Here is a 25804-nt window from a genome sequence, read left to right as displayed (position 1 = left end):
ATGATCCATGACCTCAGTCGTCAAAATGCCGAGTGGAATACTCAGCCCTGGAAGGCTCCTACTAGTAGTAGTTGCATAAGTACTATAGTAGTACTAATAGGTAGATACACAGCCAAGGTTCTCAGTATATCATATGGCTACTAGCATCAATCCTCCATTGGAGATGTCAAGTTTCAACTTGAACATGTGGAAATTGAAGACCACGGAAATAGATAGAATGATATATAGACGAACTTCCAAGGTTCAAGTTCCGCAGGTGTATGTACTAGTAGTAGGTAGTTTTCTAGTATACCCTTCAACATACAGTCTGGATACTAGTATGAGATTACTACCAAGCGCACTTAAGCCAATAGTTTGAGTACTAGTATGTTTATATTACTATAGTGTGATATCACATTATATCCCGCATAACTACAGTAATAGATAGTATGAGTATCCTCGAGACAATAGACAACAATGCAATTGGTGTTCGACGCAGTCAATGCACACGCTGTACATGCTATATCCGGCGAATATTAAATGGCCACGTATGATCTTTTGGGAAGTGCAGCCTGAAAGGCACATAATCCAAATGTAAAGCCCTAGGCAGTAGGCAGGTAAGATGGTATACTTAAAACTTGAAAGGGCTACTAGTAATGGTTGAATGTGGGCCGGTAGTTTACAACTACAATATACGCATTGGATACTACTGATATGTGGTTTGACTGTAGTACTAGATTAATAACTTGAAATATAACCAAGACGACAATTAACCTTTTCTTGCTCGGGAGCTCAAATATCTTCAAGTTCAAGTTCAAGTTCAAGTTGTCATAGTCTTCGCGTGGTATTTGATATTATCAAAGTCAATACAGCAGTCCAGGACCACAGAGCAATGCTAATTATTAAATCACTAGCACTTGAGGTCCAAGCGTCACCGCGAGACTGACATGAGATGCCCCTTCTGCAAATCAAGTGTCCTCGCTACAGGCGCTGTTTTGAACCACCTGGAGACTGGCTCATGTCCCAATGCCAGAAATATGAACCCTTAGGTCCTCGCTCGCATCATGGAACAGCTCGACACGGATGGAATCATTGTTAACAAACAATTTGAAGGGTTTGGCGAGCCGAATTCTAAGTGCATCGTGACTCCAGCTTCTTACAACGGATACGCATGGGAGTGCTATGTTTGTCGACGAGAGTTTAATACCCCAGGAGCACTGTCTCAACATGTCAACTCCCCAGTTCATGCCCAGAAGGCATATCACTGCCCTAATCGGGCTCTTTGCACTAAGCAGTTCGCTACCCTGGCATCGCTATTCAATCACTTGGAGAGTGAGACCTGTAATTACATGCGATTTGAGGAGGTGCAGGAGGTTCGCCAGCGCGTGAAAGACGCCATTTTTAACAACAAACCTATCACTATGTGTTGAATCGGGATCCTAGGTCTTATCTTAATTCCTAGTTGAGTGAGAGATCTCGTAGGGTGTAGTTTCTCGAGCGTTTGTTTTCTCGTGGGGTTAAGTTTCTTGAGCGTTTAGTCAATTGAGCGGTTTTTCTTTGATGGGTTGTTATTTGAGAGTTCAGTTATGGAAAGAGTACTTAATGGGTTTCGAATGTCAAGATATCATTTACATGATTAATAACATTTGAATATAATGAGAGGCATATTTTCGAATTTTTTCTCCTGTTTAGAACAAACAGTTAATAACTGTCTAGCCCATAGCAACAGCCCATACAGAAAGTAGTAATCACACATAAAAGAAAGAACCAACCAAAATACAGGGTTCATTCTCTGAGAAACCAGATAAAACCCGAAGAAAAAAAGCCCATAAAGTAATAATAGACGAGGAAAAGTAGAAGGACAAAAAAGTGCAAAAGTGGTATGGAGATATTACAGGGAAATAAAAAAGCCCAGCGCAAAAGAGCAACCTGAAAAGAAAAGAAGAAGTAAAACAAGTAACAAAAAAACCCAATAGTCCCAGCCCATCCCAACCCAGAAGATCAGAAATACCCACCACAAAGATCGAACCGTAATAGTATCATGAAAGAAGCCCAGTCTAAGCACACATCAAAAGAGAAAAAGAGAATATAAGTATGATGCCGGTCATTTCATTCGGTCATTAACGTTGCGCTGGGGGTCGTGAAAGTCCTTGTCGTGCCTGTTTATTGTGTGAGCAGCGGATCCGCTGGGGCTGGGGCTGGGGCAGGAGGGCGATGAAGACGTACCTTCATTTGTTCGATTCGTGCTTTGAGTTGACTAGTTACTTCAGCAGCCCGCTTCCAGTTCTCTGCGGGTTCTGCTGATCGAGGCTGATCTTCTTCTGTGGCATTGGCAGATGTCCGAGTTGATGAGCGAGTTGGACTGCCAACGGCGGAGTACCCGTAACTAGGGCTCAGCTTGCGTCGACCAAGTCCACTCTCTCGGCTGCCGAAGCCTGGTGATTCGAGGCCAGTGTTTTCCTTCTCTTCACTCGGGCTAGCGGAGGCATAGCTTCGGGGTCGAGAACCTTCAAAACGAGACCCCATATGAAGACCTGATCGCGCTGCTGCGGCGTGGCCGTTGCTACCTGATTCTTGGTACATGGATGCTGCATCGGGGATGCCAATGCTGCCTGTTTCTGACGAAGCATTGGGTGGGCTTAGGGCTGTTGCACGAAGGGCTCTTGCGAGCTCGCGCTTCAATCTTTCAATCTCCCTTTGTTGTTTCTGGACGTTGGCCTCGGCAGTTTCGGCGTCACTCCGTGCACGAACCAATTGTGTTTCCTTTGCTTTAATGCTTAAGACGTCCCGGGTGTGGTCCTCAATCAACTGTGCATTTTGATTTTGGAGCTCAGTAAGCTCATTGTTGAACTTTGAGCGCTCGGCCTTCAAATCTTCGATTGTGCGAGCAGATCTCTCCTTGTCCGCACGAAGTTCCTCGAGCTCAGCACGTTCAGCCGCAGAGATACCGCTCACAGCTGGAGCTGGAGCAGGTGCCGGCTCGGCTGCTGCGGGCTTTGCAATGGGACGACCAGCTAGACCGCGGCCCATGCCAAATTTTGGTGCCGCTGGGGGAGGGGGTGCTTCCTCCTCTACGGGAGGAGGAGCGGCACGCCTTTGTGGTGAAGCTACACCTCCTGGTCCACCAAGTTTGCTTCGAAGCTTCGAGCCTGGGGGAGCAAGTCCTGTACCGGTCTTTGGAATCCCGCCAAGCTTAGAGGGAATGCCCCTAGGAGCAGGCTTAGCCGGAGCCTCTTCCACTGGGGGTGCGGCAGGTGCTGGTTTTTTCAGCCCCATTGGTGGCTTCTTGCCAGGCATAGCTTTTCGGGCGGCCGGTGCAGCCTTTGGAGGGGGTGCAATAGGCTTGGGGCGGTCCTTAGCCTTCACCTGTGCAGTCTCGAAAAATTCCTTAACTTTAGTCTTCCGGATCTCATCCAAGCCATCAAGATAAGGGTTCATGGCTCGCTCGCCAAGAATCTTCATCAGAGTGCCCAGGGTCTCCGCACCACCAGAACGCATAGCTTCTGTTGATTCCGTCAATAATTTGGTACCTGCATCAGCAATCGATTTGATTTCGGGCTTTGCTGGAACGACGCGAGTGTTGCGAAGGCAGCGAATCAGGAATTTAACTGTCTCCTGCTTCACTTGTGGGTTTTTATGCTTGAGATATTCCAAAATATCTTCAAGGCAGTCTGCAAGAGTTGTCGATGAGAACACAGCATACAGTGCATTGCCTAAAGCATCGGCCACGGCTTGCTTCTTTTCCTTGAGACGCTCCAACATCGGGGCCATGATGGTCGCTCGGTGCTTCATAAAAGCCGTACGCAGACCGCTAGCCAGAAGGTCCACACAGTTGGCAGCTACCGTTACGACCGCAACGTTTGCATCCTTCATACACTTAGCCAAGCCTCTCACAATTTCATCATATGGTCCATCCTTGATTCGGGGAACATTGATCACGTTGTAAAGCGCATCCAACGCTTCTTTGCGATCTTTCCATTTCGATGAAGCGAGCTGATCATGTAGATCTTTGGGAACCTTGGGCATAACATCAATAGGCTCTGCAAGGTCGAGTACCTCCTCCTCTCCACCATCTTCGTCGATATCATCGCCTGCCTCTTCTTCAACGCCGCCATCGTCCGGCGCTTCGCTGGCAACGGCCATCGCATCTTGTTGGGCTCTTGTAAATCGCTCTTGTTTCGGTGCCGCCTCTTGTTTCACATTCTCAAAGAGCTTCTCTAGATCCTGTTGCTGAACCGGCTTCAAATCGTTCCAAAACAGAGGCTTCATGGCTTCCCGAAGCCAACGGTATAGTTCCACGGTCAAATTTTGTGCCTCAGCACGAACATTTTTGTCTGCATGGCCAAAGACCTTGGTTAAAGCCTTTAGTGTTGGCTTGGGGTCCACAATCTTGCACCCAAAGTTATGGTAAATGAGACCCAGAGCAGTCAATGTACCGGCGACGACTTTGGGTACTTTGTGTGATAGGGCGGGCAAAAGTTCTTCGAGGACTGGGTCGGCTTTATCGAGTTCGACACATAATAACAGAGCCTCTTGTGCACTGGCTTTACCGACGGGTCTGGCACACGGGAGACCTTTCTCCGCAATCGGACCGATGGTGGTGTTTCGTGTCCTAAGAACAGTCAACAGATAAGTACAGGAAACACAGCAATAGTAGAAAATTGAAGACGGTATTATTCATACCTTGAGCATGCTTGGGCGCCACCGAATTTTAAGAATGCACAGTATGCAGTTAGACCCTCCACCTGCGCAGCGACATTGGAATCTGCAACTGCCCCTTTCCACAACCCGGGGTCTTGAAGAAATGGCGTAAATGTAGGGTGTGACTCATCAGGTGTCTTTTCAAATTCTGCTTTGGCTTCTTCGTATCCTTCCTTACGGACCTTCCAGTTCTATTCGATTCAGGTGTCAGAGTCAGCTTGGGGAAATCCCGTCGTCGCGAAACGCTCGCAGGATATGAAGAGCGTGCGCACCTTATGGGCGAACCGGTCGGGTAGCGGCAAGGAAGAGAAATCCGGTTCACCATCAGCCATGGCAACGGGCTAGGTGATGTCAATCTGTTGTGTCACTAGGTCGGAATCTGGCAAGGTTGAGTGGTCAGCGTTGTTTGCAAGTGGCTATCCAGGATCTTTGATAATAGGTTGTCTAGGTGAGGGCCGAAGAGGAAAAAGGAAAACAATGTACCTGGTACAGTCAATATGATCAAGATCTTCTTACCAGTAGTGTTTGGTGCCCAAGGAAATGGACGGGGAGGAAATTCGGGCTGGATCTTCAGGCGATCAACGATGATGGCGGCTTTCAGGGGTCGTAAGCACAGTTAATCTGGAATAACAGAGAGCATGCGACTCCAGTAGACTCTTTGCGAAACCAGGAAGCTTTTAAGTTGCTCAAAGGATAGGGGATCATTCAAGATCTGGAGGGGAGAAGGAAATAAACACATGCGGATCCGGGAAGTAAACAAGCGGGCTTGGCGGTGTCTGTTGTTTTGTTGCTTTGAAACCCCGCGGTGGATCTTCGCCTTTATGATCTCTTGAATTTCCTTGCGAAAGAAAAAATTATAAAATATAAAGGCTGGCTGGCTGCGAAGAGAGACCAAGACAATACTGTCAATTCTATTTATTGCTTTCAATTGCTCTCTACGGGGTTTTCATTGCGACCGACCGCCTCGTATCTCTCTCCTAATCAGTGTGAACAACGACCTCCGGTGCATGCGGAGGTGGATTAAGGTCTGCCTGGGAAACACACAAAGCCGCCGGCACCATGAGCCAGCTGCTCACGGCGCGACAGGCGGAGGAGCTGTAAGTATCTTGAACAGGATACGAATGCGACAGGAGTCATGGGACTAATACGATGGTCTCTTCCTACAGACACAAGTCAATCATTGCATACCTGGCTTCGGCGAACCTACCCCAAAGCTCCGCGGCGCTTCGAGAAGAACTGGGCGATTCAGTTACAGTGGATGACTCTACATTGAAGAAATATGAGGGTCTTTTAGAGAAGAAATGGACTAGTGTGGTTCGGTTACAGAAGAAGGTGCGGAGTACTGCTTCCAGGGAATTTCAGGAGACATGAGAATGACGAGAACTGATTCATGGACTTCTTTTTTTAGATTATGGACTTGGAATCACGGTGTGCTTCACTCCAGGCTGAGATAGATACTGCGACTCCTACTTCACTATCTCGAAGAAATCAAGACCCCGCCTCGTGGCTGCCCCGAGCGCCTGCTCGTCACGACCTGGAGTCACACCGACAACCGATTACATGTGTTGCCTTCCACCCGATTTTCTCATCTCTTGCGTCAGGCTCAGAAGATACGACCATTAAAATTTGGGATTGGGAGTTAGGCGAACTGGAGCGAACGATCAAGGGCCACACGAGAGCCGTGCTGGATGTGGACTACGGAGGCCCGCGAGGGGGTACTCTCCTTGCTTCTTGCTCTTCCGACCTTACAATCAAGCTGTGGGACCCCGCAGATGAATATAAAAATATTCGAACTCTACCTGGTCACGACCATAGTGTGTCCGCTGTTCGGTTTATTCCGTCAGGGGCCGCGGGGTCCCCAATGTCAGGAAATTTGTTGGTATCCGCGTCTCGTGACATGACTCTACGGATTTGGGATGTCACAACGGGTTATTGTGTAAAGACATTACAGGGTCATGCGGCCTGGGTACGTGATGTAGTACCTTCACCAGATGGCCGTTTTCTCTTTTCGGCGGGTGATGATCAAGTGCCTCGACTCTGGGATGTTTCCTCGGGAGAAACTAAGGCTACTTTCCTGGGACATGAACACTATATTGAGTGTGTTGCTTTCGCTCCATCTACTAGCTATCAACATCTTGCACCTCTAGCGGGTCAGAAGAAGCCGCCACCCGCTTCTTCGTCGGCAGAATTTGTTGCATCTGGAGGTCGTGATAAGACCATTCGTCTATGGGATGCACGGGGTAATTTGATCAAGACACTGGTTGGTCACGACAACTGGGTGCGTGGGCTGGTCTTCCATCCTGGTGGAAAATATCTTCTTTCGGTTGCAGACGATAAAACATTACGCTGCTGGGATCTCACACAAGAATGCAAGTGTGTGCGTACTATCGATGCCCATGATCACTTTGTCAGTTCAATCAGGTGGGCGCCTCCCTTGATCAAGGATACTGGTGCCAATGGGGACGCGGGAGTAAACGGCACTGCAGAGGCTGGCGCTTCGAATGGCGTAAAAGAAGACCCGAATAGCGCAAATAAGATTTCCATTCGATGCGTTGTTGCAACTGGCAGTGTGGACCTCAAGGTCAAGGTTTTTGCGTCATGATTGACTTTATTACCAAGGCAGACTCAGCATGGAATCTGTAGACCAGACAACATGAAGATTTTGCATCCACGATTATTTGATTTGCCACATACAGTTCTTGACAAAGTAATGGCACACCGGGGACAAGCAACCGGCGCACTACAGAGACTGAACGTTAGATGGATTGCTTTTTTGTTGCTTTCAGGCCCAAAAGGAGTTGGTTTCTCTTCAGTGATACCAGTGACTTTCTTTTCCATTTACGACGAATTTAGGAAAGAGCTGGATAGCGGTATCCACAGACGGCAAAATTGGCTGTTCCTTTCATGATGTATACAGTTTTCTTGATCCTTTGCAGCGGCACCTGGGTAGGTGGATGGATGGGGCTCTTTTCTCGTACATACTTCTCTAATGCCGCAACGTTTATCATTGTCAGTCTAGATATGAATATGCATCTAGATGTTATTTACGCACTTGGGCAAGACTTCCGAATACATCATGATATATGCATATAAGATCTTGAGCTTGAAATGACCAACGATAATTTGTGTATCAATAGGTAGGTAAAACTAGAAGGAAAGTTGAAAAGTATAGTACATATAAGATGACCCCCGGGGCCAGATATGACCCAACATGCAACATCAGCACGGATATCAAAAGTGTCCACAAGGCTGAAATAATAAGAAAAATAAAGTACATCCCAAGCTCTTCACTTATTTCTTCCCAAGCTTCTTCAAGTTAGGCGGGGGTCTCTTCGAAATCAAAGCCTTAACATTCCCGACACGCTCCCGACCCCGATGAATACGATGAATGGACTCAGCAACAGAGAGCTTCTGAGCCTCCTCCTTTCCCACAATAGCAGCAACCCGAGCAACAATATCGACATCCTCGCCTAGTCGCGTCGACTCCCGACGGAGATACTTCTCCGCCCAGCGACCCTCACGCTCTTGCTGGCGCTCCTCACGCGACAGAACAGCTGGTCGATCCTCAATAGGCACCTCAAAAGGAGTAATGATACGCTCAATGACGTGGTGCACGCGGCGGCTCTTAGGAGCTCCAGACGAGAACTCGACGACATCGCCTTTGCGGAGCGAGTTGCGCGGGTCCGAAACAAGGTACCGCGTTTCCTTGGGATAGTACTTTCCAATATGCTTATCCCAGATTGAATGGCGCTGAACAACGCTAACAGTGCGCTCCATGCGTCCGACTGAGTCGACGGTTCCGGTCTTCAGGGTGTAGGCATAGTTGCGGAGGAGGGCGGGTCGCTGGAGTTCATTGGGTGTGGAGGGTGTTTTTGTGGATGGGTTTGTAGTCTTAGCTGTGGGAGAATTTGCGTTTGAGACTGATCGAATTTGAGTCATTGGGCGGGTGGAAGAGAGAATTGTTGATCGTGTCATGGCCATTGGCGATGCCAGTGATCGGATGGGCATTGTGGCCCGCAGAATGTGATTAGGGGCCATCTTGACTGAGTAGCCTCTGGCGATCCCTAGTTCGGTGACGGTGAGATCGTAGAAAGAGAGCTTAGGGGGGTAATTGGGGAGAAAGGCCAACGAAGACTGGGTTGAGGTCGGTGTTGGGTGTTTTGCGGAGTTCAATCATCGAGAGAAATTCTCGGCCTTGTTTGCACTGTTTGCATTGGCCATCTATAGCCTCACCCAGCACAACACAACACAACACTTTGGATGAAATAACATCTTTGGCCAGAAATACAACGATGGCTTGTTCGGTATTTTCATGGAACAATCATTGTTTCAAAATATGTATGAGTTTATTTCTTGTAGGCAATTGCGATAATACTAACCCTGGATGATCAAACTGCCAATTATTTCCTCGATTAGTGTATGAGGAAAGGCAATTGAGTTGAGGCTCAAATATCCATAAGACGAATGAGACAACCAAAGTCCCTGCTTCCCAGAGTTCCCTCACGGAGAAAGCCAGTGGCAACACCGGCCCAAAACAGACTTCAATTCACCAATATAAGCACTGCCACTGTATTGTGTCCTGACAGGCAACACTTGAGTCACTAACTCGTATTCACTGACTCACATCTCTAACCTTCAACTTTCAATCTTTCAATCTTTCATCTTATTTCGTCTCGTCCATCCTCTACCACGATACTACATCCTCAAAGTCAGATTCAAACGGCACAATTTTTCAATTCAACATTTTTCATTTCATCACAAGCATCATCTACAGAGCTCTCAACATGACAAGCCCATCTGAGCCACCACGGAGGGCACATCGCCACGATCTCGCCAAAGAGACCAAGTCACTTATTCCGAGTATCATGGGGCCCATTGAGATGTCGAGATATTCAGTGAAATACCCAAACCTTCTATCACCACTTTGGCTCGTCCCAGGGGTGTCAAAGCCAAAAATCACGGTACACAACCTGGATTCCTTTACCGCTGCCAAGAACATCCTCGATGCAAATCCACTTGCCAAGGTCGCTGTTCACAACATGGCGAGCGAGAGACATGCTGGGGGAGGATGGTTAAAGGGTGCCTTGGCTCAAGAAGAGGCTCTCTGTCTTCGCAGCACTTTGAGTGCGACTTTGCATAGACACTATTATCCTCTTTCGACATTTGCAGCAATCTGGTCGCCTAAGGTGGCTGTCTTCAGGGATGAAGTGGACTCATGGTGTCGCATCTATCAACCTGATGACATCTTCATCGTGGGCGTGGTTAGCCTAGCGGCTCTGCGAAGGCCACAGTTGAGTTCAGAAAAGGATCAATTTAGTAAGTTCTCAATGGATAGGAATTGATATGGGACAAGAAACTGATTATGTTAGATCATCCTGGAGATATCTTAGTAGTCAAGGACAAGATTCGACAAGTTTTGCGGATTATGGGCCGATTCAGGATTACACATTGTGTTTTGGGAGCGATGGGTTGTGGTGCGTTCCATAACCCTCCCAAGGAGGTAGCACGCATTTACAAAGAAGTTTTGAATGAGCCGGAGTGGCATGGTTATTTCGAGGAAATATCTTTTGCGGTTCTTGATTCAAAAAGAGAGGGGAATTTCCGCATTTTCAAGGATGCTTTGCAGAGCGATGAGTGGTTTGCTGGTTCTTGATTGCTGGGCTTTGATTGCTACTCCTTGCCACACAGAAAAGCCCATTTTCATAGCGAGCCCATTTCCATAGCGAGCTTTGATTTGAAAGGGCGATTGTCTATCCTAGCGTTCTTAAGTTTTTTCCATCAAGTGTCATGGGCTACAAATGCACAGTCTTAGGCATAAATAATCAAGCGCTTCAAACATCAGACTCGGACATATGGATCTAAAAGTTGGATAGCCTTCTATGCCCAAGCAATTATATGCGGCAAAATAAAACACGACAGGCAGGCCAACACTTGAGGGTATCAATGATATTTAAAACTCTAAGCTCATGACTGAAAAGAGGCTATAGCTTCAGGAACATGAAGAGTCATGACCGACTGAGCTTGAGTCGGAGCAAGCAAACCAATCTTTGCGCAGTAATCCTGGAGGAGGCTTGAAACTACATCAATATCAGATAATTTCTTCGAATCAATTATCTGGTCTACCTCCACTTCTCCCGTATCAAGGAGAAGCTCCACTATTACTATTCTCTCATTGCCAAACATCGTAGCGAGATGAAGTGGTGTTATGCCACACGGATCCTTGCAGTTGACATCTACTTTTCCAGTGTCAAGGAGAAACTTCACCACTGCCTCCTGGCCGTATTTTGCCGCCCAGTGTAAGATAGTCTTCCCTTCGTGATTACACATGTTGATGGAATCAATGGTGTAGGTATCGAGCTCTTCAAGATTAAGAAAGAGCTTCAGGACCGACACCTTGGCATACCTTACTGCATAGTATAGCGGTGTCCAACCATGTAGATCTTTAAATTCAATTTCCACTTTTTGATTACCAGATTAACACATTTGAAGGTTCGATCTCGAGAAAAGAAAAGGAGATATCACAATATTTTGCATCTAGAGTAGAGTAGAGCAGAGTAGGGAGTTCTTTGAACAGAACCATATTGAAGAAATTAAGAGGAACAAGTCGATCCATGCAGTCCAAAAAAAAAGAAAATAAAAGAAAATAACAAATCACTATAATATTTCGCCACATCCATGTCATGAGAGCATCTAAGGTTCGTTTAACGTGTTTATTCCCACTGTGCTCGACAACCATTCAGAACAAATCAGTATCGGTAACATCATCCGATCAGCCAACTAAGCTTCTTCCGTTGTCTCGCTGGCGGATGTATTATCGCCGTTGCCATTGCCATTTATATTGCTTTTGGCGTCGACGATAGGCAGTTTCTTTGACTGGAACTTATCGGCCGCACTTGCTGATATCCGCGTGAGCTCTGTGACGAATGATTGGCCCCAGAATGCACTAGATTGTTAATGTTAGTGATGGTTCTCGATTGAGTTCTGGAATTAGAATTGGCTGGATGGGTAAAGAGTTTAGAACTTACCTCGTATATTTAGAGACATATTTGTCGAGTTTGGTAAAGTTGAGCGCGCGTTGTTCGTCACTCATAGTGACAGCTTCTTGGTAAGCACCTGCTAACTCTTCCGTGTTCCATGGGTTCACGATGATACTCCCGTTTAGACTTTGAGCCGCACCAGCGAATTCAGATAGGACCAAAGAACCGTGGCGCTTCTGTTGAGTTGCGATATACTCGTATGCGACGAGGTTCATTCCATCGCGAGTAGATGACACTATACAGACATCTGAAACGGCGTATAGGGCGATGAGCTCGTCGAAGTTAACCGATTTATGAAGGAAGTGAATGGGCATGAACTCGACAGTTCCTTTGAAGCGATGAAAATGGTTAATTATGGGAAGGGAAACGTTTTATCTCACAGGAACCAAAGAAAAGTAGACTTACCGAATTTGCCGTTGATGCGGCCTACCAATTCGTTTACCACGGCCCGCAGGTTCTGGTATTCTTCGACATCTTGACGACTGGGAACAGCAACTTGAACCAGAACAACCTTTCCAACCCATTCGGGATGATCGCTTAGGAAAACTTCCAGGGCATGTAGCTTTTGCGGTACGCCCTTAATATAATCGAGACGGTCAACGCCGACCATGAGCTTCACGCCTTGGAACTTCTGCTCAAGCATGGCGATTCGTTTCTGGACCTTCTCCTTCTTTAGCCCTTCTTTGAATTTCTCGGGATCAATTCCAATGGGGAAAGCTCCGCAGGTGATTATCTTGCCCTGGAACTCAATACCGTTCGGTGTTGTTGCGAGACCCCTGTGTGTTCGTTAGTTGGTGACATTCAACCAGTATCGAAGATACATACAGTAAACGCGAACAACTACTCAGGAAATGCCGTGTGTAGTCATATGTGTGAAAGCCAATCAAATCGCAATGCAAAACGCCCAACAGCAGCTCATTGCGCACGGGCAAGATTCGATAGATCTCGGAACTGGGAAAGGGCGTGTGAAGAAAGAATCCAATCTTAACGTTCTTCTTGCTGTCACCAATTTCCTCGCGCAGCATTTCCGGTAACAGCATGAGATGATAGTCGTGTACCCAGATCAAATCTCCATCTTGGACTTCTTTAGAAATAGCCTTGGCAAATAATCGGTTTGCCTCTTTATAAGCTTCCCATGCTGACTCGTCGAATGTGATCTCACCGGGGTGATAATGGAATAGCGGCCAGAGGATGGAGTCTATTCAGGAAATATCCATGATGTCAGCGTTTGTTTTTGACAAGGTCTGTCTATGCCTTGTGCGCCTTCGCAATTGCCGACCGGACCGAGTAGACTGAGTAACTGAGTAAAGAAAGTACTGACTGGAAAACCCATTGTAATGGCGGTCGGCCAGGTCATCATCAATGAAGACAGGAACGGCCCCATATTCCTCCTTCAGGCGGTCTTTCACGACCGGAATCTCCGCCTCGGGGACCTCTAATCCGGGCCAACCATACCACTGAAACGTTGTTGATTTAGACAGTCCACTTAACCCGCTCACCAAACCTCCTGAAGACATGGAAAAATCATATTTGCCATCTTCCGATCGTTTAATAGTGATAGGTAGTCGATTCGAGACAAGCAGCAATCGTGCTTCGTTCTTGGGTTCTTCTAGGGACGGCATAATGTCGGACTGCTCGGGCACAACTAGTAGGTTTTGGTTCTGCTGAGCGCCCCGGGTAGGGAGAGTTGAGTTCGACAGATTGACGGATTGCGTGTGCGACGCGAGGGGTAGTTAAGAGTGGCTTTTTATTTCTGCAGCTCTGACGAGAATGTGGTCAGACCCAACAATGCTTTGCTTGCGCGGGGAAGAGGGACTAACCGTGATCAACCGATCAACCGATCCGGAGTAGCTGGTAGAGCAAAGCAACGAGGGGGAAAAGATTCGTCCAGAAGAATGCTCAACAGATCTTTTCTTTAATTTCAGACACGCGCATATCCCCAATGGAAATGGATTCTGGGGAGTGGGAATTGTTAAAAAGAAAAAAGAGTAAGTGGGGTGGGCAGAAAGAAGAATGGAAGAGGTGTGAGGTGTGAGGTCAGCGCTCCCCGAAACTTGGAACTTTAGCTAGTGGAGCTCTTCACTAGCACTCACATCGATAGAGGGGGAAAGGACAGGGTATAAGAGGATAAAATAAGAGGACGTTCTGATATGGGAAATTCATGTAGGAGAGAGAAAAGGGAGTGAATACCGGGAGTTTTAATTCTTTTTTTCTCTCCTTAATAAAGTTGGACAAGGGCCGATTTCAGTGTTGCGCGTGTTGGTGTCGACGATGATTGGATCTAGGTGAACCCAGCCAGTCAGCGATCGTGAAATCTGCTGAGAATGAAGGAAGAAAACGGGTTTAATCTATACTGATATAGGTGTCATTGCGGGGAGCTAAACTACATACTACAATCCAGTTCTTCTCTCCGACATGACCATACACTGACGTCGATCTCTAATCCTTATAGTCCGCAGATCATGGCTAGATCGGCTCCATTTGCTGAGCTAGTTAATACAGTACCTATCTGTATATCAAATTCTTTAGACTGGACAAAATTGAACTCCTGCAGGTTCACGGAGCACCTTAACCCGCCCAACCATGATACAACATAGTACGTCTCGGATCTATAAAAACCGATTTATTCCTTCGTTTCCTATAAACCACTCATAATAGCCGTGATATAGCATAGCCTAGAATACTATAGAACATAATATAACTTTAGAGGTACTATGTTGTATCTACTATTAATATCCATCTACAACGCCGACTTCTCCCCGCTTAATCTCCAACTCCCCCCCTCCTCATGGACCGTCTGCCCCTCCCCCTCCAATTTCATCAACACTTGCAGCACCCCATGTGATGCGGGTAAATGGAGCGACTCAGGTACATCCCGATAAATCTTCTTCACCAGTTCCAGCGGAGTCCATCCTTTACGCTCGGGCGATGCTTCCCCATCTAACCTTCCATCCCGTAACACCCGGAGTACCTCTTCTTCCCGCTGCTGTCGGTGCTGGATGTACTCGCTGATGCGCGCACTGGCTTTCTCAATCACCGCCCCATGGCCCGGGTATCCGCGTCCTGTCACCCGATCGCGCATCCGGTGAAGACTGGATAGGTAAATGGGGAGATCTTCGAAAACTGCTGTTCCCTGGCCTAGGACATCTATCATAGTCATGATCATTAACAAAAAAGTAGAATGAACAGAAACAGAATATACTTACTATCACCCGTAAAAATCGCATCCTCCTCCTCAAACACAAAAGCCATATGATCAACCGTATGTCCAGGCGTATGACTAGCTACAAGCGTCACCCCATCTACCTTGAAAACCTGTCCATCTAGAATATCCCTCTGTCCCTGTCCCTCATGTTCATCAGGCTGAATCTGACTCTTAAAAACCTGTGCCTGTGGACAAATCCGCAGTAAATCACTCACACCCTTAACATGGTCACCGTGCCAATGTGTAAGTAGTGCCTGGTAAACTGTGGCTTTCTCTTCGGAGAGCACGGATTCAAGACATTTTCCCCACGTGGGCTTTCCTTCGCCTGTATCTATTAGGATGCGTTGCTCTCCACGCCCAATGAGGTATGTGTTGGTTCCTATCAAGAGTCTGACTTAGTCAAGTCCTGCCTGGTCTTGGTGGGGGAATAGGCTCTAGACCGGCTAGTTGAGGGGATAGTACCCCAGGCTAAAGACGGCGACGGCACGTACCTTGTAATGTGAACTAGTGCGATGCTGTATGTCAGCTTTGGTGCCCGATCCGAGTCCGATGTACGTACGGTACAGTGTAGTGTAATTACTGCAGGGGTTGGGTTGGGTTGGTGGGTGCTACCTTTCCTGGATTCCCGCCTAGAATTCTGATTACCGAGGCGCTGAGGCGCTCGACTTCGGGGAGGGTGACGAGTTGCGCCATTTATTTGGACTTGGGGCTTGAGGGCTTGTGATGTTTGTCTCTTTTCCTTCTGAGTTTGCTTTTGCTTTCGGTGTGGGATTGCTTGCTTGCTAGCTAGCTAGAAAGAAGTATTGGCTAACTTGGTTCAGTTATTAGGCTGAACGGAGGAGGATCAAGTGGATGCTGGGGTTTGGAGAGTTCCCCATTTGCTATGGGGATTGGGTCCACTTACTGTTACTTATACTGTGGGTGATAATTGCGGAATCTCCGAGGATGATGGCGATGTGGGACTATCAGTGCCAGTGCCAGCGCCAGTCACTAAGGCTGGATCTCTTTTATCTCTTTATTGCTTTTTTTGCTCTCCGCGGGGCAGGTTTAACGGGCCTCGGCTACGCTTATCTCAGCTCTTTTCCGAGGTTTTGATCTCTACCGAAGTTATGCTTCCTCATTGACACTGCCCGGCTTTGATGAGAGGAAGGTGATACTATAGTATACCAAGTAGATACGGTCTAAATGGAAAAGTGTTTTACGTGCAAGAAACTACAGTTGCTAGAACAGCTTGAACATAATGAAATGGTGTATGCATGCTATCCAACATACAAAAACAGTGATATAGGGAAATCAAACAACTATATCCATTGAGCCTACCCAAACGGGAATCCAACGCAAGACCTATTCGGTCGAAAACAAAAGATCATGAAATTTTTCCTAAGAGCACAACTCCTCATACCCGGCTCGAAAAAAAAGAAAGGGGGACGCGCGCACACACACACACACACACTGGAGTGACAACCTTCCCTCAATCTCATTCCACATGAGGGAAGGGATCGTAAGTCACTCCATTCTCTTTCTGAAAACACACGAGAGAACGTAGTTTACACGGACACCTCGATCAGCCAACATAAGAAGACTGCGAGGAGCCTGGAAGGGAATATTAGGAATGGGTTTTTTGTTGCTTTTGGTTTGACATTATGCCTAACCCATTTAGTTGGTTCCAGACTTGCGAGCCATGGTGTTCAGGGCGGAACCGTCAACGAACCACTCGATCTGGGACTCGTTGAAGGTGTGGCTGAGGGAGATGTCGAAGGTAGAGCCACCAGCAGCGGGGTGGACACGGAGAGTCATGGGCTTGCCAACCTCGAGCTGAGTGCAGAGAAGATCGACCTTGTCCTCGGGCTTGATCTTCTCGTAGTCGGCGGGGTCGGAGAAGGTGAGGGGCAGCATACCCTGCTTCTTCAGGTTGGTCTCGTGGATACGAGCGAAGGAGCGGGTAATGATGGCCAGACCACCGAGGTGACGGGGCTCAAGAGCAGCGTGCTCACGGGAAGAACCCTCGCCGTAGTTCCAGTCACCAATGACAACCCACTTGATGTCGCGGGCCTTGTAGTCACGGGCAGTGGCGGGGACGGCGTCGTACTTGCCAGTGAAGGCGTTCTTGACCTTGTTGGCCTCACCGTTCTCCTCGTTAATGGCACCGATCAACATGTTGTTGGAGATGTTGTCCAAGTGACCACGGTACTTCAACCAGGGACCGGCCATGGAGATGTGATCAGTGGTGGTCTTACCCTGGCACTTGATGAGGATAGGGATGTCAGTGGCATCCTTCTTGTTCCAGGCGGGGAAACCAGCGAGGAGCTGCAGACGGTCGGAGGAAGGAGAGACAGCGACGTTGATGGATTCGCGGTCAGCAGGAGGAGCCTGGTAGGTGTCCATACCGGGGTCGTAGCCCTGGTTAGGAAGACCGTCACCGGTAGGAGGCTTGAGCATGAAGTCGTTGCCATCCTTGTCCTTCAGGGAGTCGGTGAGGGGGTTGAAGTTGAGGGAACCAGCAACAGTCATGGCGACAACCAGATCGGGAGAAGCGACGAAAGCGTGGGTGGCGGGGTTGGCGTCGTTACGGCCAGTGAAGTTACGGTTGTAGGAGGAGATGATAGAGTTGGCATCACCCTTCTTCACGTCCTTACGGTCCCATTGACCAATGCAAGGACCACAGGCGTTGGCCAAGATAACACCACCGTACTCCTCGAGGGTGGCGAGCTGGCCGTCACGCTCAATGGTAGCACGAATCTGCTCGGAACCAGGGGTGATTGTGAACAGAGACTTGGACTTGATACCGTGGTCGAGAGCATCGCGGGCGATGGAAGCGGCACGGGACATATCCTCGTAAGAAGAGTTGGTGCAAGAACCGATCAAACCGACCTTGAGCTCCTCGGGCCACTTGTTGGTCTTGACGGCCTCCTTGAACTGGGAGAGGGGAGTGGCCAGATCGGGAGTGAAAGGACCGTTGATGTGGGGCTCCAACTCGTTCAGGTCAATCTCAATGAGCTGGTCGTACTGGGCACCCTCATCCTCGCGGAGCTCAGCGGCGTACTCACGGGAGAAGTCACCAATGCTTTGACGCTTGGTGGCCTTCAGGTAGTCGTACATACGGTCGTTGAAGGGGAACAGAGAGGTGGTAGCACCGATCTCAGCACCCATGTTACAGATGGTAGCCATACCAGTGCAGGACAGAGAGTCAACACCAGGACCGTGGTACTCAATGATGGCACCAGTACCACCCTTGACAGTCAGGAGACCAGCAACCTTCAGGATAATATCCTTGGGGGTGGTCCAGCCGGACATCTTACCGCTGAGACGAACACCGATAACCTTAGGAGCCTTCAACTCCCAGGGGAGACCAGCCATAACGTCGACAGCGTCAGCACCACCGACACCAATGGCAGCCATAGCGAGACCACCAGCGTTGGGGGTGTGAGAGTCAGTACCGATCATCAGACCACCGGGGAAAGCGTAGTTCTCTAGGACGATCTGGTGAATGATACCGGAACCGGGCTTCCAGAAACCGATGTTGTACTTGGCGGTAGAGGAAGCAAGGAAGTCGTAGACCTCCTTGTTGATGTCGTTGGCACGGGCCAAATCCTTCTCACCACCAATCTGAGCTTCAATCAAGTGATCACAGTGGACGGTAGTAGGAGTCTGGACGGAAGGCATGCCAGCGGACATGAACTGGAGAATGGCCATCTGGGCAGTGGCGTCCTGGCAAGCAACACGGTCGGGGCGCAGCTTAAGGTAGGACTTTCCACGCTCAATGTCCTGTCCATGAGGGTCGTCAAGGTGAGAGTAGATAATCTTCTCGGAGTAAGTCAGAGGGTGCTGAAGACGAGATCGGACGATCTTCAGGTTCTCGTTCATCTTCTTGTAGTTGATGAAGTTACCCTTTACGATAATAGTTAGCCATTATTCCTATGTTGTTGTTCTTGTTTTTTTTTTGTTTTTTTGTTTTGTTTTTTGCAGGATCCGCCAGTGAAGTCCTCGGTCGGACGCAATAAAAAATTGAAAGGAAAGTTAGACAAAAAACTCACCTTCTCTTGGATGGTCATTTCGACCTTCTTGTCGAGGGGGTCAACAGTAGCGTAGGCCCGAGTTCCGAAAAGCTAAACGACCATTGGTTAGTTGACTGCCAATATCATCCATCAAACCCCAGTATTCGGGAGTGACGCAAGACCACATATCGAGATGTGGCTGCTGCATTGATTGAGTGCTACTCACAAAACGGGACTTAGGGGCCTGCAACAGAAAGAGATTGTTAGCATCATTGTCAATTTGCGGGAAGATATCGAACCTCCCTGGAGGCTCTGGGAATATGCAAAAAGCGCATCACCCAGCCATCCAGCGAGGCAGGGCTATGAACGTACCAGCGCACCGGCGCGCGCAAGGCGGGTGGAGATCATGATGGGCAGGTACTCTCTATTACGAGGAAGCACAACACATCCAAAGGCAAGTTACCACCTTCACCTGTGGTAATCAAAAAGAGTGGAGAGTGAAGAAAGAAGAGGAGAAAAAAGAGAAGAGAAAAAGGGAAGCTTGGAGGTTTTGAGTGGGAAGAGAGAATTGTTCTGAGCCGAAGAGCCGTAACTCGCTGTTACCGCTGCGATACCGTACCGTATTGAGCCTTGAGGTTGCCCGCATGCGCTCACTGATGGCGACCTGGAGAGATCAATACAGTTGGTGGTTTTCGGACCTTCTAGGGGACATAAAATTCTGGAAAAAATCGGGATCACAATAAATGTATCTTTTTAAGCGTTCAGGTATATTTTCATATGCAATATCCCATGGCTTGACTCTCTCAATGTACACTCCCACCTCATCAACCGGTGCTGATGCGGATGTAATGGCAATACACGGCATGTGACGGGCCCAAAGCGGCCCACCAATCATGGAATTTGCGATTACAGGCCACGAATACGGAGTACGGAGTTTGAGATCAATGCTTGACTGCTGGGCTACATCATAAAATCTGGTCAATTGTTGCTATGGGACTCGGGCTAAAGGGAGTATAGACTCGGCATGGTTGGTCAACTCGGAACTTTCTCCATTCCCCCAAGGTGTTATGTCTCCATTGCATGTGGGCTTTGAGGATCAACCCCATGTGGATAGCTCTTGAGCTTGAGGATATCTATGCCACAGAGTAGTAATATATTGACACTATAGAAATGACAAATTGCCAAATTGTCAATAATAAGAAATAACCCATAAACAATCTTCATAACTCTCCCTGCACTACCACAGACTCCCGCTTCAGTGTTGTTGTCTCAGACCAGGGGGCCGGAGCAACATGCCGCGAGTGCAAACGTCATAGGGATAAACCATAATTCTTGATTTTATACCAAATAATACCGAAACATTACCAGAAACCATTCAATACACCCGTAAAACCGGTGACAAACCGCTGAGCCGAGGCGTGCCGAACGGGACTCCCGCGACTCCAGCTAACACTCACAGCCAAGCCGTGGAAACCGTGAAACCGCCAATCACGACCGATGCGTTTCAATCGTTGCTAAGCTCCACTCGGTCAGCGGAAATTTCCTTTTACAACTTCGCTCCTTGTTCTTGCCTGGCGCTTGTCCCGTTCCCCACTACGCCCCATTATCCCTCCGGAAATCGGTGATAACTTTTTTTGCTTGCAACACTCTATCTTCAATTTTTTTTCGAGATCGGCCAGCAAGCCGAACTATACAGTAGCAAGAAAAATGGGTGCTTTACGCAGAATCAAGAATAAGCGTCGCACAAGGTATGTTCTTCTTTTCTGGTTTTTCTATATGTCTAGCTTTGTTGAAAACTCTGAGCGGATTGTGCGGGTGCTAATTTATTGCTATCAGAGACTACGACCAGGTCTGTGCCGATATTGAGTCGCCTCGTCACCTGGAGATTTTCCAGGAGAGCAAGGATGCAGAGGATCTGCCAGGTTTAGGACAGCATTACTGTCTGGAGTGCGCCAAATGGTTCGAGAGTGATTATAACCTGAAGGCGCACACCAAGGGCAAGAACCACAAGCGCAGGTGAGTTTCAACATCGCCACATATGTTGATCCCAGCGCAACCAGTCGCTAATCATCGCTTCCAATAGAGTCCGCATCTTGAAAGAAGAACCTCATTCCCAAAAAATCGCTGAAGCTGTGGTTGGCCTGGGCGTAGACAACGGCAAGCGACCTCAACAGGAAAACGTCGAAATGGAGGACTGAGCACCACGCCCCGAACTTGCCACACCCTCAACTCATATCGATACCAAAAACCCCACACGCCCAATATACCTGACCACAAAACACCATGGACGTCCGTCCAAGCTACGAATTTCCATGTCCACCTGACTTTAACTTGACTACTGCATGTTCGGTGGAGTTCTGCACGTGACGATCTTTTTTTTTCATGTGCCGAGAATCGTCGGGTTTCCGTTCTACCGGTTTGCGGGACCGTGTGAAACCGCCGATTCTCGGAAAACCAAAAAGCATGGATGAAATTTACCCCTAGCAAAATACCCCGGAGTAAAAATTCCAATAGAAATCCCTCAATACCAAATAAAAAGAGTCTAACCTGAATGAGCGTTCGGTATATGTGTAGTTACAATGGGTCTCCACGCTATATTTCAATCAACCGTGGACTGCGCACTTTCTATATCCTTTCTCCCATGGGGGCCGTTGACCCAATCGCCGATGGCTGAGTAAATCTTTTCATCAACCATTCATACGCCGCCCACTGGACCACATTAGAGTCAATCGACGAATCAGAGCTGTCGACGCTCGATAAAGTTGAATGGGAGGAGATATGTATCACATACCTGAACGGCATTCACAATAAATGCTCGAATACTACAAACTCCTAATCCTCGATAAAATGCTTTCAAGCCTTCTGCTCGATAGGTCTCTTGGGCAATTTGAAGAGTGTTCAATGGTTGGCGTGGTCGTAAAAGTGGCTGGCCCTCTGCATTCGGTCCCGAGAGTCCATGCACACCGCGGGTGTCATGCATCGTCTGCGCTTGTAGTCTAGTCTTAACCATGTCCAATGGGAAGACAGAACCCCAGGTGACAATGCCTGCAATGCCACCGCATAAAAGGACTTTCAAAGTAGCCTGATGAGAAGTTTCGTTTTCCGTAGTCATCATTCGTTTGCAAAGCTCATAAGACCAGAAACTATGCATCGTTAGTTCTTTGTCCATACATATGCATCATGATTGCATCCATATGTTTATCTGTTATGCAAGGGCTCCTAGCGATCGGGTGTTTCAATACATACTAGAATCCATAGCCAATCGCGTCTCTGGCGCTGGTAATCCCTCCTCCAAAATATAGTCCCCGCCAACCTCGGTTATGATATATATCCTTGGCAACGGACCATGAAGAGGTCTGCGGACGAGGATCTAGCTGCGCTCGACACTTAATAAACTCGGTTGGAGCAGAAACAGTCCAGCTAGCAAGTCCGCCCGCGGCACCAGCAACCCAAATCTTATAAAAAGATGTTCCTCCCGGGTTAGTAGGGTCCACAACGGAAGGGTCCAATACTCTCAATGACCGATTGTAGGCCACAAAGAGAATTGCATTGAGGGCACCATATCCCAGTATTGGAGCCGCGGCACCTGTATACACAGTCAGAATCTCACAATATGTAATTGTACAGATTAAATTGCTGTTTCATGAGAAAGAGCTTACCTCGGACCAGTGAACTCGCCTTCTCCAATCGGTTTAGGTGGGATGGAGGGGTATACCCTGCATTGCCTGCCTGCAGCCGAACTTTGACCACATCTAAAGGATTTCCGATAACGATTCCAAGAGCGCCACTGAGGTACCCAGCCCAGAAATCCGCTGCCATTCAGAAACCGATCGTAGAATGTGTACAAAAGTTCCACTGTCCCGCTTTCTTGATTTCCCCAACTTTAAGTTGCGGCGGGGTGGATCACGTGGGGCCGTGGCACTTTGGTGTTGTGTAGGCACAGGCAGGCGCGGGTCTTGGCGTGAGTCAACGCGTCGTCAACAACTTTTGCAACTCGCTCACGCAACCCACCAACGGAGGAAGGAGAGCTTTGTACAGCTGGCTTTCTGTATAGCACTTGGTCTTCGGAACTCATTGGAATAATGTATGTCCCAAATCTGGCTCGTCTTGGCTCTCACTAACAAGCTTGCAGGTATCGTCCTCGGCCAGTCACAACAGATGGTCAACCCAAGACACCGTTACAGCCCAAATCAACAAATTCGATAGACCAACTGTCAAAACCGTTCAAATGCCCCGGTTCCGCGACGTACAAACGAGTATCCGAGAAGCCAACAAGGAAGCGACGAAAGGTCAATTATGCAGATGCGGATGGCAGTACGGAAGATGGTGGCGAGAAGCCGTACACAAATGAGGACCGACTTGCCATAGAAACGCGAGAAGTGAATAAGTTCCCCGTCTTTAAACCCAAGGACAAGGACGCGGCTTTCCGACAGAGGTTTCGCATCCCTTTCCTCAAAAAAGATACAGGTGAATACAATGCTGGTCGGGCGGCACCAATTTTGGGCATGAGACAGGGCACAACGTTTATTGTCAAGCCACTTCATGATCCGAGCGGAGAGCTAGCCATCGTTCTCTATGACCCGACTATTGATGATATCGCGGAGGAGCCTGAGGCGAATAATCCGGACACGCCGAAAGAAGACGAAGAAAAGCTGGACGAACCGCTGGTACATAAGAGTTTGGCAGATATTCTTGGATTGAAGAAACAAGTGGAAGAGCGACCGAAGGTACCCGTGGTCATAGATCCCAGATTAGCCAAGGTTCTTCGACCGCATCAAGTGGAGGGAGTGAAGGTATTTATCATCAAGACACCATCGGACGTCGGTGCGCTGGTGATTACATGCTAACGACCGATAGTTTATGTATCGATGTACAACTGGAATGATTGAGAAGAATGCCAATGGCTGTATCATGGCCGACGGTATGGGATTGGGGAAAACGGTATGATTGAGCTGAATCTCGAAAATACCGTTCGGTAACTGATGATTATAGCTCCAATGTATTGCCTTGATGTGGACATTACTCAAACAAGATCAAGAAGCTGGCAAAACAACCATTCAAAAATGTGTGATTGCTTGTCCGTCAAGTTTGGTAGGAAACTGGGCAAATGAATTAGGTATGTGGGCTTTTATGACCGCGCAAATGCTTTTTAGCTCGTCTGACCTTAATCTTGACAGGGAAATGGCTTGGAAAGGACGCAACGACTCCATTTGCTATCGACGGGAAAGCCTCCAAAGCCGAGCTTATTATTCAGATGAAGCAGTGGGCAATGGCAAGTGGTCGTGGTGTCGTGCGACCCGTTCTAATCGTATCTTATGAAACGCTTCGACTGTACGTGGATGTATTGAAGGATACGACAATTGGACTTCTTCTATGTGACGAAGGCCACCGACTTAAGAATAAGGACAGTTTGACTTGGATTGCCTTGAACAGTCTTAATGTCAGCAGACGTGTTATTCTTTCTGGTACACCGATTCAAAACGACTTGTCAGAATACTTTGCTCTACTACACTTTGCGAACCCGAATCTACTGGGATCTCAGGCCGATTTTCGCAAGAGGTTTGAGATACCAATTTTACGTGGACGAGATGCCGCAGGAACTGAAGAAGCTCGAAAACTTGGCGATGAGCGCCTTACAGAACTATCCGGTATTGTCAACAAGTTCATTATTCGTCGAAGCAATGACCTTCTATCCAAATACCTGCCTCTTAAATATGAGCATGTCGTCTTCTGCAATATGTCTCCATTCCAACTGGACCTTTACAATCACTTCATTCAAAGTCCTGAGATTCGAAGTCTGCTCCGGGGAAAAGGTAGTCAACCTTTGAAGGCGATCGGTATCCTGAAGAAGCTTTGTAACCACCCGGACCTCCTGGATTTGGCAAATGACCTACCAGGATGTGAGCACGCATTCCCCGAGGATTATACGCCTCCCGACGCTCGAGGACGTGACAGAGAGGTGAAAAGTTGGTATTCTGGAAAAATGATGGTCCTCGATCGCATGCTCGCTCGAATCCGCCAAGATACAAACGACAAGATCGTCCTAATCAGCAATTATACCCAGACATTGGATCTCTTTGAGCGACTTTGCCGATCCCGCGGTTATGGCAATCTACGACTGGATGGCTCAATGAACATTAAAAAGCGAACAAAGCTGGTCGACAAATTTAATGATCCCGATGGCCCTGAATTTGTTTTTCTTCTCAGTAGTAAGGCCGGTGGTTGTGGACTGAACTTGATTGGTGCCAACCGATTGGTCCTATTTGACCCTGATTGGAATCCCGCTGCTGACCAGCAGGCTCTAGCTCGTGTCTGGCGTGACGGGCAAAAGAAAGACTGTTTTGTTTACCGTTTCATTGCAACTGGATCTATTGAGGAGAAGATTTTCCAACGTCAATCACACAAGCAATCCCTTTCATCTTGTGTTGTGGACTCGGCAGAGGATGTCGAGCGCCATTTCTCATTGGAGTCACTACGAGAACTTTTCCAGTTCAAGCCCGAAACACGCAGTGATACGCATGATACTTTCAAGTGCAAGCGATGTAAGCCGGATGGAATGCAATTTATTAAAGCACCGGCTATGCTTTATGGAGATACAAGCTCATGGAATCATATTGTTAATACTGGAGAGCAGGGGCCATTGGGTAAGATTCAGGACTTATTAATGCGACAGGAAGCTGGCGAGCGAGATGTTTCAGCTCTTTTCCAATACATTAGTCATTGATACATTTCATTTGGACTCGAGCGCTATCATAGCACATATAAAGGAGTTTCTATTGGGATCATTTTGTTACATCAAACTGGCGCCGACACTCTTACTATTATTGGATAGAGACACGTCTATTGGATATGCAGCAAGCTATTAAAGACAATACAATTAACCCTTC

The 25804-nt window shown here is 47.9% G+C and overlaps 12 protein-coding genes across 12 annotated transcripts; 5 read left to right on the top strand and 7 right to left on the bottom strand.

The window, feature by feature from the left end:
* Positions 1-1043: 1043 nt before the first annotated feature.
* N7478_012501 (zinc finger protein) lies at positions 1044-1409 on the top strand (the record flags this gene model as incomplete). Its single annotated transcript, XM_056928715.1, has 1 exon — positions 1044-1409. One exon carries the CDS (start codon positions 1044-1046, stop codon positions 1407-1409), a length of 366 nt encoding a protein of 121 aa, XP_056773273.1.
* A 690-nt stretch (positions 1410-2099) lies between these two features.
* Positions 2100-5012, bottom strand: N7478_012500 (putative spindle pole body component; the record flags this gene model as incomplete). Its single annotated transcript, XM_056928714.1, has 4 exons — positions 2100-2138; positions 2206-4591; positions 4663-4871; positions 4953-5012. The coding sequence occupies 4 exons, from the start codon at positions 5010-5012 to the stop codon at positions 2100-2102; spliced, it is 2694 nt and encodes an 897-aa protein (XP_056773272.1).
* Positions 5013-5739: 727 nt separating this feature from the next.
* N7478_012499 (WD40 repeat domain-containing protein) lies at positions 5740-7282 on the top strand (the record flags this gene model as incomplete). The annotated part of the gene is made up of 3 exons (XM_056928713.1): positions 5740-5777; positions 5847-6012; positions 6089-7282. The coding sequence occupies 3 exons, from the start codon at positions 5740-5742 to the stop codon at positions 7280-7282; spliced, it is 1398 nt and encodes a 465-aa protein (XP_056773271.1).
* Positions 7283-7971: 689 nt separating this feature from the next.
* N7478_012498 (uS17 family ribosomal protein) lies at positions 7972-8718 on the bottom strand (the record flags this gene model as incomplete). Its single annotated transcript, XM_056928712.1, has 1 exon — positions 7972-8718. One exon carries the CDS (start codon positions 8716-8718, stop codon positions 7972-7974), a length of 747 nt encoding a protein of 248 aa, XP_056773270.1.
* A 746-nt stretch (positions 8719-9464) lies between these two features.
* N7478_012497 (uncharacterized protein) lies at positions 9465-10333 on the top strand (the record flags this gene model as incomplete). The annotated part of the gene is made up of 2 exons (XM_056928711.1): positions 9465-9996; positions 10050-10333. The coding sequence occupies 2 exons, from the start codon at positions 9465-9467 to the stop codon at positions 10331-10333; spliced, it is 816 nt and encodes a 271-aa protein (XP_056773269.1).
* A 311-nt stretch (positions 10334-10644) lies between these two features.
* N7478_012496 (ankyrin repeat domain-containing protein) lies at positions 10645-11007 on the bottom strand (the record flags this gene model as incomplete). The annotated part of the gene is made up of 1 exon (XM_056928710.1): positions 10645-11007. One exon carries the CDS (start codon positions 11005-11007, stop codon positions 10645-10647), a length of 363 nt encoding a protein of 120 aa, XP_056773268.1.
* Positions 11008-11457: 450 nt separating this feature from the next.
* N7478_012495 (glycosyltransferase family 20 protein) lies at positions 11458-13339 on the bottom strand (the record flags this gene model as incomplete). The annotated part of the gene is made up of 5 exons (XM_056928709.1): positions 11458-11623; positions 11706-12045; positions 12123-12493; positions 12543-12915; positions 13039-13339. 5 exons carry the CDS (start codon positions 13337-13339, stop codon positions 11458-11460), a joined length of 1551 nt encoding a protein of 516 aa, XP_056773267.1.
* Positions 13340-14457: 1118 nt separating this feature from the next.
* Positions 14458-15615, bottom strand: N7478_012494 (uncharacterized protein; the record flags this gene model as incomplete). The annotated part of the gene is made up of 3 exons (XM_056928708.1): positions 14458-14864; positions 14924-15312; positions 15503-15615. 3 exons carry the CDS (start codon positions 15613-15615, stop codon positions 14458-14460), a joined length of 909 nt encoding a protein of 302 aa, XP_056773266.1.
* Positions 15616-16578: 963 nt separating this feature from the next.
* On the bottom strand, positions 16579-19325 carry acoA (aconitate hydratase ACO1; the record flags this gene model as incomplete). Its single annotated transcript, XM_056928707.1, has 4 exons — positions 16579-18810; positions 18957-19028; positions 19144-19161; positions 19290-19325. The coding sequence occupies 4 exons, from the start codon at positions 19323-19325 to the stop codon at positions 16579-16581; spliced, it is 2358 nt and encodes a 785-aa protein (XP_056773265.1).
* Positions 19326-20624: 1299 nt separating this feature from the next.
* On the top strand, positions 20625-21115 carry N7478_012492 (putative C2H2 finger domain protein; the record flags this gene model as incomplete). Its single annotated transcript, XM_056928706.1, has 3 exons — positions 20625-20665; positions 20754-20933; positions 21001-21115. The coding sequence occupies 3 exons, from the start codon at positions 20625-20627 to the stop codon at positions 21113-21115; spliced, it is 336 nt and encodes a 111-aa protein (XP_056773264.1).
* A 539-nt stretch (positions 21116-21654) lies between these two features.
* N7478_012491 (uncharacterized protein) lies at positions 21655-22736 on the bottom strand (the record flags this gene model as incomplete). Its single annotated transcript, XM_056928705.1, has 3 exons — positions 21655-22060; positions 22164-22503; positions 22577-22736. The coding sequence occupies 3 exons, from the start codon at positions 22734-22736 to the stop codon at positions 21655-21657; spliced, it is 906 nt and encodes a 301-aa protein (XP_056773263.1).
* Positions 22737-23003: 267 nt separating this feature from the next.
* Positions 23004-25641, top strand: N7478_012490 (DNA-dependent ATPase RAD54; the record flags this gene model as incomplete). The annotated part of the gene is made up of 5 exons (XM_056928704.1): positions 23004-23094; positions 23124-23749; positions 23775-23858; positions 23910-24033; positions 24095-25641. 5 exons carry the CDS (start codon positions 23004-23006, stop codon positions 25639-25641), a joined length of 2472 nt encoding a protein of 823 aa, XP_056773262.1.
* Between the last annotated feature and the right edge of the window lie 163 nt (positions 25642-25804).

Source organism: Penicillium angulare (assembly GCF_028827245.1).
Source record: "Penicillium angulare strain IBT 27051 chromosome Unknown utg000011l_segment0_segment0, whole genome shotgun sequence".
In the NCBI taxonomy this organism is placed as follows: Eukaryota; Fungi; Ascomycota; class Eurotiomycetes; order Eurotiales; family Aspergillaceae; genus Penicillium; species Penicillium angulare.
Note: the sequence above shows the minus strand (reverse complement) of the source record. Positions and strands in the feature narration are given on the sequence as shown.